Genomic DNA, 17,500 nt, shown 5'->3' with positions numbered 1-17,500 from the left:
TGCGGACACAACCGCGGAGTCCGCGGATTATCTGCGGATCGGGCGGTTGAAAGAAAAAAAAATTAGATTTTATCCGCGGGTCGGGTCGGGCGGTTGAAATTAAAAAAAATTAGATTTTAAATAGATTCAGGCGGGTGGCAGTTAAACCAATTCGGAAATATATATACATAGTTAAATGTTGTTACCCACATACGAAAAACGAGCAGGCACCTGCAGCATATGCCACAACAGAAGAAGAAAAAAAAAAGAGATGGCAACGCCGGCAGCAAACGTGGTACGCGACAAACTAAAAAAGGGAATACTAAAGACCAGGGGAAAAAAAGGCCAGAAAAGTTCAGCGTGGACTCCTTTTTATGAGGTTGTAAATCAGGATGATAGTAATGCCCGCTACGTGATTTGCAAGAGCTGCGACGCTGTTTATGTCTACGACAGTCACAAAACCGGGACATCTAACATGGTGCATCACATTTGTGCAAAACCCCGAACCTCCACAAACACCCTGAGCATGAGCAGTTTCGTCCGCCGTGATCCCAGAAGAGTGCCACAGGATGTTAAAACAAGATAGAACGCAGCTGCCCGCAGCAGTTTGAGTGGCGCGAGCGCGCTTGGAGGTGCGTTCAGCGCGGCTCCCAGATGATTGCGCACTGGTGTGCGTCTGGGCCGTGACAGCGTGGCACGCATTGAATGTCTCTGCTTCATTGGATCAGTCTCCTTTCTTTAACAGGCAAAAGCTTTATAACCTCACTAATGCCTTGCATCGTCTATATTAGATATATAACAACGGGCGGGTGCGGGCGGGTGCAGTTTTGATTAAATGTTAGTTCGGGTAGATGCGGATGGTTGACGACTTTTGTGATGCGGTTGCGGATGAAATAATTGCCTATCCGCGCATCTCTAATATATATATATATATATATATATATATATATATATATATATATATATATATATATATATATATATATCTACATCCTGAAAATATGCAAACAAAACTGTTTAGATAATTGATACTTCAAACTTGCATAAATATAACATGAATATAACATAACTTGGCTTCTGAGAGCTTCAAAATGTAATGAATAAAATGCTAAAGTTGTTGATAAACAAGCAATTATTTTAATAATTAAATATGGTCATTTTAAATGAGTTATTATGATCATTTAAAATTAATTATTTTAAATATGTTTATTTTGATGTACCAGTATAATTCTATGGCTGGATGTAATAAGGAGTCAGAAAAAATACAAATAAAAATACAATTAATTTTGATGTTTTTAGCAAAATATAGTAAAAATGTATTTAGTTTTTTTTTTTTAAATTAATAAATATATTTATTTTTAGGTAAGATAAACATAATAATACAAATTATCTCTAGTCTGGATGATTTAGTTCTTGTCACCCTGTTGTCCACTGTCTGAAAAAAGGCTGTCCTCACTCAGGTCCGCATGGAGCTGGAGGGGGCGTGGCCTCCAGCTCCGGCTGAAAATCGGGAGATTTTCGGGAGAATATTTGTCCCGGGAGGTTTTCGTGTGAGGCGCTGTATTTCGGGAGTCTCCCGGAATATTCGGGAGGGTTGGCAAGTATGGCGTTAGTGAGCATGTATTCATTGCCACGATAATCCATTCCATCTCACAGGTGTGGCATATTAAGATGCTGAATGAACAGCATGATTATTGCACAAAAGGCCACGCTGAAATGTGCAGTTTTATCACACAGCACAATGCCACGGATGTGGCAAGTTTTGAGGGAGCGTGCAACTATCTGCGGTACCCTCCAAGGTTTCTCATTGTCATCCCATTGGGTTGAGTTTTTTCTTGCCCTGGTGTGGGATCTGAGTGCACTGTTTCCCACACATTCATTTATTTGTGGCGGCCCGCCACGAAAGAATTACGTCCGCCGCAAATAGATTTTTCGGCTTTTGACTCGCTCGACCGCTCATAAAAGCAATGAGACTCTGTCTGTGAATGTTGCTGGTAGTTACAATTCCGGTGCAGTAGGTGGCGGTAGCCTACTATGCATAGTAACTCTGCCAATAGCACTTAATTCACCTGGTGGGCCAGAAGAAGAAGAAGAAGACGACGACGACGAAGTAAAAAAAAAAAAAAACGGACCGACCGGATCAAAATACGAGGGTAAGACGTCTTTGCAAACAAATTCAAAAGTGGTCCGAACCTGTGCAGTGTGCAGCACCGACTCGGATTTTCTTGATTTTTATTTTCGGGATTTGAATGCATTTATTTTGAAAGGACAGCTGGAGAGAGACGGGAGAGGGGGGATTGACGCGGCGCAAAGCGAATCGAACTGGGTCACCGCAGCAGGTGCTCTACCAGGTGAGATAGGTTATAGCTACATCGCTCGCGGCTCGTCATATATTTAACATTAATCCGCGATTTGACCGAGCGTTTCACTGACGGTGAGCAGCCTGACGCTGCTTCATTAACACCGCCGCTGTTTGACTCGGGGGCCGGGGCAGACGCACGCAGTAACAGTCACCTGTTACCATACCGACGAGCTAACGTGTCCAGGTTATAATCCTGTTGTCAATAAACACACGTGGAGACGGTGCTTCAGATACTACATTAATACTGAAGCTAAATTGTCCACTGTCCACTGGAGCATGTGAATGCAATGAAAAGAATCAAATCTGAGCCAACCAGCTGTTAAAATGTTGTCTAAGTTAATGTTTTGGCCATTAAAAGTCCTTCATTTCAAGATTTCAACAGTGATCGGGCTTTAAACAGGTGGCTGACCTATTCAGATGGGTGTAACTGCTACTGGTCAAATAATGTGAAATAGCATTTAATTTTACATGTATGCAATGCCATTTAAATCTAATTATAGATAATAATAATAATTTTAGTAAGATATAAGCCATGAGCACTACACAGCCAGAAAAAAACCTAGGCAGGACAAGTAAAAATATTGGGGCAAGTAGATTTGAGAAGTCGGGCAAGTAGAAAAAAACCTTAACGTTGAACCCTGCATGTGTTGAGCTGCTGCCGCTTAAGGTTAGACGGCACTGTACATAGAGCGCTTCTGCTCGTTAGTAATAAATTCTAATGTTGGATGTTCACTCCTTCACACAGATGATGTATGCACTAATTAAAGGGGCAGAGCTTTAAGAGACATTTTAGCTTTTATATTTTATAAGATATATTTTTTGTAAGAACCACAATTAATGAATATATTTCAGTGAATAACTAATTGTTCAAATCTGTATATAAATATGTACATAAAGTGTTGTAATTATATTCCAACTCCGCGTTCTTCTTGGTCATCGCCGCTGCCGCTGCCGCCGCCACCCCCCGCCCCCCGACCACACCACCACAAATAGATGCCTGTCCTGTGGGAAACACTGGAGAGGCTTGTGCAGCCCTTTGACACACTCGTGATTTAGGGCTATATAAGTAAACATTGATTGATTGAATGGTTGTTGGTATCGGTAAAATCCATTAAAGCTCATTTTACTTCTAAAAATCTATTCTTATAATTTTTTGAAAAGATTTAGAATTGCGATTCGTATGTGCATACATTTTTGCCGAAACTACTACTAAAAAAAGTACCGATAGTGCCTGCTTTTGACAATGGAAGAAACACTTCAGCACTGGTCAAAAAGGCAAAGCAGAACTCAATTTCCTTCGTGTGCTACGGAGGAACAAACTAGAGGATAAACTGCAGGTATCTTTTTATCTGGCCGATGTACTGCTTAACGGCGTTGTTTGCTGCCTGCTCCGTTGCAGACAGAAAGGCCCTGCAGAGGATGACCAGGACAGCGGGGAAGATTATCGGCCGCCCTCTGGCCCCACTAGAGGACATTGCTTGCTCTCGCTGCCTCGGCAGAGAAAAGAAATACCTGGCAGACTTCTCTCCCTCTGGTCAGCACTAGTTGCCATCAGCGAAGCGATTTTGGTCACACAAGAGCAGGGCAAACAGACATAAAAACAATTTTTACCAGTGAGCCACTAGGATACTGAATCTGTCCCAGTAGCTTACACTGTTGCACTGCTGTTCGTACTGGTATTTATGTATTTATTTTTAACATGTTATTCATTATTTATCGTGTCATTTACATAAATGCACCTAACAGAGTAGCAACCTGTAATTTTTATTCATGCTCTGGTGTTTGATGGCAATAAAGCGGTCTATTCTAAACAGATATTAACAATAGATTGATAAAAATTTTGACAAAATACAACCGGAATTTAGGCAATATCTTACCGCATACTAAATTAGCTAAATTAGGAGCCTTTGTAACCCATTTTGAAATGGTTCTATAATCATTTATATGCTAAATATATCGTGATATATACTGTTATCGCAGGTAGGCTGCAATATAAATTGTGATATAGATTTTAGGCCATATCACCCATCCCTAATATGAATGAAAAACAGGTTAGAATTAGGCATAGTTGTGTTGTCAGCATTAACGTGTGGTGGTGTGTGCGTGTTCGTGTGTGTGTGTGTGTGTGTGTGTGTGTGTATGTGATGTAGGACGGGAGGGAGGAGACTGCTAAACAGGCCATCAGTGGGATCACTTTTGTTTTACATAATACATCATCCATCTGTCCAGGACACACATAAGTGAAGACAAAAAAAAAGGTTGATGAGGTTTGTGAGGAGAAATCGCCGTGGCGACACACACACACGCACGCACGCGCGCGCACGCACACACACACACGCACGCACGCACACACACGCACACGCACACGCACACGCACACGCACACGCACACGCACACGCACACACACACACACACACACACACACACACAAGCATGGTGGCAGTGTTTTCCACCCAGACGTAACACAATAGCCAATACGGGTATCAAAAGAAATCGATTTTCAAATGAATCGCGATTCGTATTTGTAACGATTATTTATCGAATAAAAGAAAACAAAAATCTATTTAAAAAAAAAAAAATGCTCACATGCATACATACATACATACATACATAGGTACCTACACTCCCACATACATACACAAATACAGTACATATTTACATACCTAAAGTTCATACATCCACACGCACATTCAATATACAAACATACACACTGTACATATACACTCACTGTACAAACACATATACACACTCTGTACATATACACTCACTGTACAAACACATATACACACTCTGTACATATACATTCACTGTACAAACACATATACACTTTCTGTACATATACATTCATTCTACAAACACATATACACATTCTGTACATATACAAGTACATATGCATACATCCACATAATCACGTTTCATCAAACATATATTAACGTTGTTGCCCTAGGGTAAACTGGGTGTAACACATGGCACACTGACAAAGCTTAACCCATTGTTACTATAACAATCTACAAGGTTAATGTAAGTTGCTTCTCTTTCTCCCCCTCCATTTTTCTGCATTCTTTCGTATCTCAAGTTATCATTACGTATATGTATTGTTGCATTTGAACAACTGTATTGTTGATAATAAAGGTAAATTATTGGTATTGTTCATTATCAATAGCGCTATTTCTATTGGTATTTGTATTGATCCATTTGTAGTGTAATAATGCTCATTGTCATTTCTGTATTATTTTTTATTTTTCGCTAACTGCTTATTTGCTATTACTTTTACCATCATATTTGTACATGTCGTATTTGCTGATGTTGCTCTGTTGTTGTTGTTGTTGTTTGCTGTTGTTGTTTTTGTCTCTCTGTCTAATCCCCCTCTTGTCCCCACAATTTCCCCCTCTGTGTTCTTTTTTTTTTCTCTTTCTATCCCCTCCTGCTCCGGCCGGCTGCACTAAATGATAATATAAATACATTTAATAAAGTCAAATACAAATAAGGCAACAAGAGAAGTATCCTACACTTCTCTTTTGTAAAGTAAATCTGAACAGCCGACATGGGCATCTATATCAACTATATGATTTGCCTGAGAAGCTGGACAGGACACAAAAAAAATATATATATATATATATATTTTTTTTCTTTTTTTTTTTTTCTTTCTAACCTGTCCTGTCCAGCCACTCAGGGAAATCCTATTGTTAATGTAAATGCTCATATTTGCTGTACAGATTTACTTTAGAAAAGAGAAATGTTGGATACTTCGCTTGTTGCCTTATTTGTATTTGACTTTATTAAATGTTTGGGTTGAATTTTATTAAGCAAAAACAGTTTTGTGTGGTGTTCGGGTCTGCGGGACCCGTTTTCATTTGTTATTAAAAGAAAAATGATACAATTAATTAATGTTTCAAACTGAGACTCACTGACTTTGGCTCATTTTCTGTGAAGAACATATATCAGAATACATATTTAATGACCACACCCATACACCCCCCTACACATTTCTATTACATATAAGTAGGGCTGCAACAACTAATCGATTAAATCGATTAAAATCGATTATAAAAATAGTTGGCGATTAATTTAGTCATCGATTCGTTGGATCTATCAACTGCAACAGCTGAGAAACAATAATCAAAATAAGTATGGTGCCAGTATGCTGGGTATTTTTTCAATAAAATACTGGAAAGGATAGAAATGTAGTTTGTCTCTTTTATCTGATTATTAATCGATTAATCAAAGTAATAATCGACAGATGAATCGATTATCAAATTAGTTGTTAGTTGCAGCCCATACATATAAGATGTCCGGGTCCACTGGACCCGGGGCTAATAGAAGTGGGGAAATTGACACACACACACACACACACACACACACACACACACAGCAGGCCTAAACAGGAGGAGGACAGAGTGTAGGTACACAGAACATCAGAGAGCCAAATGTGCGAGAAAATGAGAGCAGACAGTGTTGACAAACAATGTTGCAACCTCGTGTGGGAACCGCAGGTGCAGAAACACAAAAGAAGAATCCCTGTGGGATGCAGAAACTGGCAGACAAAATTTTCCGTGCAACGTTCATATTGTTGTTACTCAGCCAGCGTTTGTGGGTCTGATGGACCCGTTGCATTTTGTGGCTTTTAATGCCTCACAATCAAACACTTTTATGTTAAAATACTGAACAGATGTTCATTGGGATAAGGTAAACATCTGTACAGTATTTTAACATAAAAGTGTTTGATTGTGAGGCATTAAAAGCCACAAAATGCAACGGGTCCATCAGACCCATAAACGCTGGCTGAGTAACAACAATATGAACATTACACAAGGGTTAAGTAATACATACATTTATCACAGCTGTTTATCTACGTTTATGGAGGAATGTAGTTAAAGGGGAACATTATCACCAGACCTATGTAAGCGTCAATATATACCTTGATGTTGCAGAAAAAAGACCATATATTTTTTTAACCGATTTCCGAACTCTAAATGGGTGAATTTTGGCGAATTAAACGCCTTTCTATTATTCGCTCTCGGAGCGATGACGTCACAACGTGGCGTCACATCGGGAAGCAATCCGCCATTTTCTCAAACACCGAGTCAAACCAGATCAGTTATTTTCCTTTTTTTTCGACTGTTTTCCGTACCTTGGAGACATCATGCCTCGTCGGTGTGTTGTCGGAGGGTGAAACAACACGAACAGGGACGGATTCAAGTTGCACCAGTGGCCCAAAGATGCAAAAGTAGCAAGAAATTGGACGTTTATTCCGCACACTTTACCGACGAAAGCTATGCTACGACAGAGATGGCAAGAATGTGTGGATATCCTGCGACACTCAAAGCAGATGCATTTCCAACGATAAAGTCAAAGAAATCTGCCGCCAGACCCCCATTGAATCTGCCGGAGTGTGTGAGCAATTCAGGGACAAAGGGCCTCGCTAGCACGGCAAGCAATGGCGGCAGTTTGTTCCCGCAGACGAGCGAGCTAAACCCCCTATCGACCCTAGCTTCCCTGGCCTGCTGACATCAACTCCAAAACTGGACAGATCAGCTTTCAGGAAAAGAGCACGGATGAGGGTATGTCTACAGAATATATTAATTGATGAAAATTGGGCTGTCTGCACTCTCAAAGTGCATGTTGTTGCCAAATGTATTTCATATGCTGTAAACCTAGTTCATAGTTGTTAGTTTCCTTTAATGCCAAACAAACACATACCAATCGTTGGTTAGAAGGCGATCGCTGAATTCGTCCTCGCTTTCTCCCGTGTCGCTGGCTGTCGTGTCGTTTTCGTCGTTTTCGCTTCCATACGGTTCAAACCGATATGGCTCAATAGCTTCAGTTTCTTCTTCAATTTCGTGTTCGCTACCTGCCTCCATACTACAACCATCCGTTTCAATACATTCCTAATCTGTTGAATCGCTTAAACCGCTGAAATCCGAGCTAATGTCGCTATAGCTTGCTGATCTTTCCGCCATGTTTGTTTGTATTCACTATGTGACGTCACAGGAAAATGGACGGGTGTTTATAACGATGGTTAAAATCAGGCACTTTGAAGCTTTTTTTTTAGGGATATTGCGTGATGGGTAAAATTTTGAAAAAAACTTCGAAAAATATAATAAGCCACTGGGAACTGATTTTTAATGGTTTTAACAATTCTGAAATTGTGATAATGTTCCCCTTTAATCATAGAAGTGGCACCTAATGTCGTAAAAAAAAAAAAGCATTGATTTTGAATTGAGAATCGTTTTGAATCAAGAATTGATACGAATCGAATCATTACCCCCAAGAATCGAATCGTGCGGTGCCCAAAGATTCACAGCCCTAATAGTCATTGTTTGGATGAAACGTAACACTTGGGACGAAATAAACACTAGCCCATAGTTTTTATGATTGTTGTTATTAAAGGAACACATGCGTGTTTGCAGAGAGTCAAGATGGAGGAGGAAGAGAGTGCAGATGGTCAGATTAGGTCAGATTATTTCAACAGATGCAGGGGGAATGAAGAAGTGATGTGAGGTGGGGAAAGGATGGGTGGGTGGGAGTGGGGCAAGATATCCTAAAAATACCACCAGCAATCTCTTCCTCACACACACACACACGTACACACACATACACACACACACGCAGTTGTTTACATCCGCACACAGCTGAACCCTGAGAGGAAGTTCAGGAGTGGGCGGCGATGAGGAGGGGTCGTGACTCGTGAGGTCATCAGAAAGAGTATCCAATCATTACGACAAAAGGACATGACGTCTTTTATAAGTGTGTGTGTGTGTGTGTGTGTGTGTGTGTGTGTGTGTGTGTAATCCGTGGCTCAATCTAAGGTGCTATTTTAGGAAGCTACCAGCCGCTACGACATGGAGAACCTGCTAACCTGTATGCATCTTCCATCCATAAACACACACACACACACACACACACACACACACACACACACACACACACAGGAAGCCAGCTGCTATTAATAGCCAGGCGTGAGCACGCACAGGTGCAGGTGAGAACGGCTCTCTTATCAAGCGGCGAGGAGCAAACCAGCGAGGCGGAGTGGGTGTGAGAGAAAGTTCTCTAGATTCCGTATTTCTAAGAAACCAGGACAACCGGAGGCTATGTGTGTGTGTGTGTGTGTGTGTGTGTGTGTGTGTGTGTGTGTGTGTGTGTGTGTGTGTGTGTGTGTGTGTGTGTGTGTGTTGTGTTGTGCTTTTCCCCCACTAATCTCTCCATCTCCTGCATGCGCACTACAAATGTATGCATGCATTGTAAGAGGAGTGTGTCATTAAGGGATCACACGGACAAGCACTCATATATTTTTCATGCCTTCGGGTCTCGCGTGACTTCCCGTTTCTGGAAATGGGAGTTACGAACAGAGCGGCGTGGGCCACGTCGTTGGCTACACAAACGCATACAGTTCAACAGAGGAGCCTCGGTAATTAATACAAACACTGGGATCGGTTCACGGATTGATCAAGAGTTCATTAATGATGCAAAAGTGACTTTAGATCAGGCCTGGGCAACTGTTTTGCCTCAAGGGGCCAAATTTAGAGGAAAAAAATGTGTTAGAGATGCGCGGATAGGCAATTATTTCATCCGCAACCGCATCACAAAAGTCGTCAACCATCCGCCATCCACCCGAACTAACATTTAATCAAAACCACACCCGCCCGCCATCCGCCACCCGCCCGTTGTTATATATCTAATATAGACGATGCAAGGCATTAGTGAGGTTATAAAGCTTTTGCCTGTTAAAGAAAGGAGACTTATCCAATGTAGCAGAGACATTCAATGCGTGCCACGCTGTCACGGCCCAGACGCACACCAGTGCGCAATCATCTGGGAGCCGCGCTGAGCGCAACTCCAAGCGCGCTCGCGCCACTCAAACTGCTGCAGGCAGCTGCGTTCTATCTTGTTTTAACATCCTGTGGCACTCTTCTGGGATCACGGCGGACGAAACTGCTCATGCTCAGGGTGTTTGTGGAGGTTCGGGGTTTTGCACAAATGTGATGCACCATGTTAGATGTCCCGGTTTTGTGACTGTCGTAGACATAAACAGCGTCGCAGCTCTTGCAAATCACGTAGCCAGCATTACTATCATCCTGATTTACAACCTCATAAAAAGGAGTCCACGCTGAACTTTTCTGGCCTTTTTTTCCCCTGGTCTTTAGTATTCCCTTTTTTAGTTTGTCGCGTACCACGTTTGCTGCCGGCGTTGCCATCTCTTTTTTTTTTCTTCTTCTGTTGTGGCATATGCTGCAGGTGCCTGCTCGTTTTTCGTATGTGGGTAACAACATTTAACTATGTATATATATTTCCGATTTGGTTTAACTGCCACCCGCCTGAATCTATTTAAAATCAAATTTTTTTCAATTTCAACCACCCGACCCGACCCGCGGATAAAATCTAATTTTTTTTTATTTCAACCGCCCGACCCGCGGATAATCCGCGGACTCCGCGGTTGTGTCCGCAAACCGCGCATCTCTAGTCTGGGGGCCGGTATATCTATTTTTAGGAACACTAATACAAAACGTCACAATAATGTCTGATTGAATGCTAAAAAGGTTATGACAGACCGCCTTAAAAACGTATGTACCGCATTTTTCGGAGTATAAGTCGCACCTGCCAAAAATGCATAATAAAGAAGGAAAAAAACATATATAAGTCGCACTGGAGCCCGGCCAAACTATGAAAAAAAACTGCGACTTATAGTCCGAAGAATACGGTACATGAAAATAAAGAATGTGTGATTTACAATATTAACTATGAACAATAAAACACTGAATATTGACAACATATGAATGTCAAACCCCCTCTCGATCGACATATTTTACAATCAAGCGAAACGCAACAACAATGCAACAAACACAGCAAAATATGAACGCGAAGTAGGGGCATACTTGCCAACTTTGAGTCCTCCGATTTCGGGAGGTGGGGGGGGGCGCATGGTTGGGGGCGTGGTTAGGAGGGGAGGAGTATATTTACAGCTAGAATTCACCAAGTCAAGTATTTCATATATATATATATATATATATACATATATATATATATATATATAAAAGAAATACTTGACTTTCAGTGAATTCTAGCTATATATTTTTTTTTTTTTTTTTTTTTTTTTTTATATATATATATATATATATATATATATATAAATAAGAGAAATACTTGAATTTCAGTGTTCATTTATTTACACATATACACACATCTACTCAATGTTGGGTTAAGGGTTGAATTGTCCATCCTTGTTCTATTCTCTGTCACTATTTTTCTAACCATGCTGAACACCCTCTCTGATGATGCATTCTGCTTCGTCTCCTGGTTGTGTGCGCAGTTGTGCACGGCACTCTCTAAAAGCCCTAGATGTTATTGTCACATATGCATGTACAGTAGATGGCAGTATTGTCCTGTTTAAGAGTGTCACAACATTGCTGTTTACGGCAGACGAACTGCTTTACGGTAGACGAAAACGTGACTGCTGTTGTTGTGTGTTGTTGCCGCGCTGGGAGGACGTTAATGAAACTGCCTAACAATAAACCCACATAAGAAACCAAGAACTCGCCCTCCATCATTCTACAGTTATAACGTGATTGGGCAGGCACGCTGTTTATATTGTGGGAAAGCGGACGTGAAAACAGGCTGTCGACACGTCACTCAGGTCCGCATGAATTTCGGGAGATTTTCGGGAGAAAATATGTCCCGGGAGGTTTTCGGGAGAGGCGCTGAATTTCGGGAGTCTCCCGGAAAATCCGGGAGGGTTGGCAAGTATAAGTAGGGGTGTAATGGTACACAAAAATTTCAGTTCGGTACGTACCTCGGTTCAGAGGTCACGGTTCGGTTCATTTTCGGTACAGTAAGAAAATAACAAAATATAAATTTTTTGGTTATTTATTTACCAAATTTGTAAACAATGGCTTTATCCTTTTAACATTGGGAACACTATAATAATTCTGCCCACGTTAATCAACACTAAACTGCCTCAAGTTGTTGCTCAGATTAAATACAATGATAAAACTTTTCTTCTACATATAAAAAGTGCAACATTAAACAGTTTCAAGTCAACTCATCATGCTTAATTTATTACAGCATTTGGGAAGCTTGTAGTTGATTTTTATTATGTAAATGTTATATTTTTATCAACATGTGATAGCAGGGACCCTGCCATTCAAAACTAGGCTGCTCCATTACTAATGATTAATGTAACTATAGCTGAAAAAAAATAGTACAATAGCAATAGGAGAGACTACACACACACACACGCACACATACAAATAATTACAATAATATATTGGATATATAATTAATATAATCAGTTATTAAGAGCATGTCAAAGTTCAACTCCTACCTTGTGTACTTCCATGACAACCTCCTTAAGGTTTTTTAACCAATCAAAAATATCAAGCAGCTAAAATGCGCCAAACATGGATAAGTGTGGAAAAAGTTTTATTGCATTTTTTCCCATCATCCCTTTTAATGGATTTAAATCGATGCAATTTTGACTTTTCTTTTACAGTGATTAGACGGGGTTTTTTTATAATATTTTTTTTACATATTTCAACGAGCAGGTTGTGTTATGTGTGACCGTGTTTGTTGAATTTTTGTGCAGGTAGATTTTTTTTCTTTGCACTATGACTAGGAAAGGTTTCCTAATCTAAACGGGAAGATATAAACATCCAATCAGTCGGCGTCCCAGTGAGCGCAGACGTTGTACAGTAGGTGATTGTTTTATTATGTTCATAGTTGTTCTTGTTCAGCACTTAGCAATAGTGCTACCTGTTGGATCTGCTTATCACTCAGCTCCTAAAACTTGTAGCTCATCATTCGTATATTCAGGCTCAAAAATATAAGGTTTTGGATCTACATCTGTCCGAAAGTAGCCGTCGTCGACTCTCATGAAGTCTGCCATGAGTAGCAGGTTTGTTGTTGTTGAAAGGAAAAATACGCATACAGCACGGTATGCTTAAAATGAGCAAATTATGTAAATATTACATGTTTTTTATGAATGTTACTACATTACATACTGTATATACTTACAGTATGTATATAAAACCAAGATGGAGGTGTTTGGATGTTTTTTAAAGCGCTTTATGGGCGGAATAGAGTGGATCCCATTGGCTCTATTATTAGCTGACTTTTGCTAGCATTTATTTAGGATTTAGAATGCCTAAAAAAAAAATAAAAAAATAAAAAAAAATAAATAAATATATGTTTTCTTGTCTTATGTAGGGATTGTGAATGATAGGCAAAATCCACCCAAAAAATGAAGTTCCCCTTTAAGGTAGCTAGTGGTTAATGTGTGAGCTTGCTTCCCCAAGAAATGGGCAATATCACCAGTCTATGAGTTGCAACTAGTAATTTAAATTTGAAACAACAATACAAAGAGTCGGGGGTTTTACCGCGGTTTATCATTAATACGGGTAATCGTTACATCCCTACTAACCCATCCATCCATCGATTTTCTACCGCTTGTCCCTTTCGGGGTCGCGGATCCCTACTAACATCATTGGTAAATCAAGGAAAGGGGGACTGGTAGCCAGGTGGACGTGACTGCTGAATGCCAAGAGTCTTACCCTCAGTAGACGATCCGGACAAATCAATGACCACGTACACCTTCCCCTCCGGCTCCAAGTCGATCTGGACAAAGAATAGGAAAGAGAGACACATTTAAAGGTGGCGTTACAAATAAATAAAGCCCCTTATCAGCCTAAAAAGTCCTAGTCTGCTAATAGGTTCTTTTATCAAGGAATGTTCGAGGACAAGTTTTCCTTAAGTAAATAAGTAGGGAGTTTTTTTCTGCGGGCATGTCCAGGGACTCCTTTTCCTTAAACCCCAGGAAGAACGAGGCTGCCTGTAGAGGTGGGAATCTTTGGGCACTTTACGATTCGAATACGATTCAGGAGCTACGATTCGATTAAAAAACGATTTTTGTTGCATCTTTATTTTATGTACTGTATTTTTCTATAATCTTTTCCTTTTCTCAAAACTCAACAGTGCGCCTTATAACGCCTAATGTACGGAATAATTTTGGTTGTGCTTACCGGCCTCGAAGCTATTTCATTTTGTACATGGTGAAATTATAAGTGTGACCAGTAGATGGCAGTCACACATAAGAGATACGTGTAGGCTGCAATATGACCCAAGTAAACAACACCAACATTTTATATGTTCATTGAAAATATAGACCATTACACACGACGCTCAAAAACCTATCAAAATGTTGTAGTACGACTTTGGTAAGCTATGAAGCCGCACCGCTTGATGGATTGTACTGTGCTTCAACATACAAGCATTATTATGGTGTGTGTATAAGGTGAGACATATCATCTGGCGTTTTGTCTCGCAATATTATACTTTTTTTACCTTTGGTACCTGCTGATCTGTATTTGGGATCTGCATAAGACCTGCAAATTTGCGCGTGTCCGCCTTTGTAGTCTGTGCCGACACCGTAGTTGATAAGCTTCTTCTTTTTCACTATCTTCTTGTTATGGGACATTCATCCTCTGCTGTTGCCATTTCTAATACAAAGTAGTGTAAAGTTATTATTTATATCTGTCAGTAAACTCACCATGAAAGCGCTAAAACATATCGGTGTAGTGAGTTTACATTATTCACCCAAGGAAATTTAGTTATTAGAGAGTTCCGGTCAGACGGTTTTTCACGGAACACATTTCCGGCCTTGTTGTTGTTTCCGGATGAGGAGATGCTGCTCTGTTATTGATTGAATTAAAGTCTGAATGTCATTAAAACAGTTAGATCCATCTTTTGACACTTCTTCCACTCCCGTCCTTGCACGCTACACCGCTACAACAAAGATGACGGGGAGAAGACGCTGCCGAAGGCGAGCCACGTAAATAAGACCGCCCGCAAAACGGCGCATCCTGAAGCGACTGTCAGAAAGCGGCTTGAAGATGATCTGTAAAACATAATCAACGCAACATTTTGACCAAAGAACCGCCATCACATGTTATGTAGACCAAAAGGACGTGTTTTCAATTTAGAAAAAAATAAAAATATGACCCATTTAACGCGCTCCATAATCCGAAAATAGACCTGACTAGACCCGCTCATCGGCAATGCGCCTTATAATCCGGTGCGCCCTATGGTCCGGGAAATACGGTATATTGATGCATGTTTGCATTTCTTTTCGTTAGACCAGGGGTGCTCATTACGTCGATCGCGAGCTACCGGTCGATCTCGGAGGGTGTGTCAGTCGATCACCAGCCAGGCATTAAAAAAATAGTCCTAAAAATGAGCGATCATAAATCTTCACTATGACGTCACTTTCGTCACTTGATTGACATTCACGGCACCCGAGGGTCTTCTGAGATGACGCTGGCTGCTGCCAGCTCATTAAAATTACCGACTGGAAGGCGAGAAACACTTTATTTCAACAGACTCTGGCGCCCTACCTGTCGTCAAAACTCCAAAGACCGACTGCACAGTTGCACAATAAAAGCTCTGCTTCATCCTGCCTGCGCTACCAAAATAAGAGTCTCAGAAAGCTGGCGTGCACAAGCTAGCAAGCTACGGAGTTTGCCGACAATATATTTCTTGTAAAGTGTATACAAAGGAGTACGGAAGCTGGACAAATAAGATGCCAAAAACCAACCACTTTCATGTGGTATTGGACAGAAAGGAGGACTTTTTTTCTCCTCCATTCGAAAATACGGACATTATCAGCACTACTGTCTGATTCCAATCAATGCAAGTCATCAGAATCAGGTAATACACCAACTTATATTCTTGTCTTCATGAAAGAAAGGAATCTATATGTGTTAAACATGCTTGTATTATCTTTAAACACCTTTAACTTGTAACAATATTAACTGTATGTGTTAAACATGCTTGTACTATCTTTAAACACCTTTAACTTGTTAACAATATTAACTATATTTATTAAACATACTTGTATTATCATTAAACACCTTTAATTTTTTAACAATATTAACTATATGTGTTAAACATGCTTGTATTATCATTAAACACCTTTAACTTGTTAACAAAAACACATATTTCATAAATAAGTAAATATAAATTATATATATGAATGAGGTAGATCCCCACGACTTGATCAATTGAAAAGTAGCTCGCCTGCAGAAAAAGTGTGAGCACCCCTGCGTTTGACTAAATAAGCGTTCATTCCTTGCAACTTTCAACAACAGTGCATTTGTCACACAAAAAACTGTTGAATTAAATTGATTATCCATCCATGCATTTTCTACCGCTTGTCCCGTTCAGGGTCGCCGGGGGGTGCTGGAGCCTATCTCAGCTGCATTCGGGCGGAAGACGGGGTACACCCTGGACAAGTCGCCATTTCATCGCAGGGCCAACACAGATAGACAGACAACATTCACACTCACATTCACGCACTAGGGCCAATTTAGTGTTGCCAATCAACCTATCCCCAGGTGCATGTTTTTGGCGGTGGGAGGAAGCCGGAGTACCCGGAGGAAACCCACGCAGTCACGGGGAGAACATGCAAACTTCACACAGAAAGATCCCGAGCCCGGGATTGAACCCAGGACTACTCAGGACCTTCGTAAATGAATGGAAATGTGTGCAAAACTGGAACATACAGTAAGTGCCCTAAAATAAAAGGAGCTGGTCGGATCTCTCGGTGAGTTGGCTCGCTGCGGTCAGCCAAATTTTAGAACTGTCTGCATTACTTTATTTACAATAAATAAATAATCCATTATTGACGTTTATTAATCGCCCGTTTACATCTAAAAATCAATTAATTGCCCCACTTTCAACTGCCTGTATGTCAAAATATAGTACATGATTAAAAATAGATCCTAGGCGACGTTCTGTAGTTATGATGTATTGATTGTCCTGTTCGGGACTTTTCTGCTCTGCAACTTCTCCCAGTACAATGGCTGCAAAGTGTACGTAAACACGCTCAATCAAATGATTGTGCTGCAGAGCGATTAAGGGAGCGGGAGATTAGTCCCAAACGTTATAAAAGACAGCATCCAATCTGCACATAAACAGAATTATTCAACCCCCGTAATGACATCATCCCCTTTACAATGCACATGCAATTACACAGATTAGAGTGTGGGGTGGGAAGGGGGGGGGGCAGCGCTAGAGAGGCGAGGAGGAAGGAGAGCGAGAGGGAAAAGGGGCTTTAAATCCTTAGTTAAGCTTTGGGACAGCCGCAGATCCTCTTACGCAAGCCAGGCCGAC

General features: G+C 40.7%; 1 protein-coding gene across 1 annotated transcript in view; it reads right to left on the bottom strand.

Moving 5' to 3' along the window:
* prkcea (protein kinase C, epsilon a) overlaps window positions 1-17,500 on the bottom strand; it is a 107,961-nt gene that overhangs the window by 51,181 nt on the left and 39,280 nt on the right. Inside the window, exon 2 of the mRNA XM_061931916.1 lies at window positions 13,885-13,948. Coding sequence (XP_061787900.1) covers window positions 13,885-13,948 — 64 coding nt within the window. The remainder of the gene's footprint in view (window positions 1-13,884; window positions 13,949-17,500) is intronic.

This window comes from Nerophis lumbriciformis, linkage group LG39, assembly GCF_033978685.3.
Source record: "Nerophis lumbriciformis linkage group LG39, RoL_Nlum_v2.1, whole genome shotgun sequence".
Lineage (NCBI taxonomy): Eukaryota > Metazoa > Chordata > Actinopteri > Syngnathiformes > Syngnathidae > Nerophis > Nerophis lumbriciformis.
This window is presented reverse-complemented; position numbering and strand designations above follow the sequence as displayed.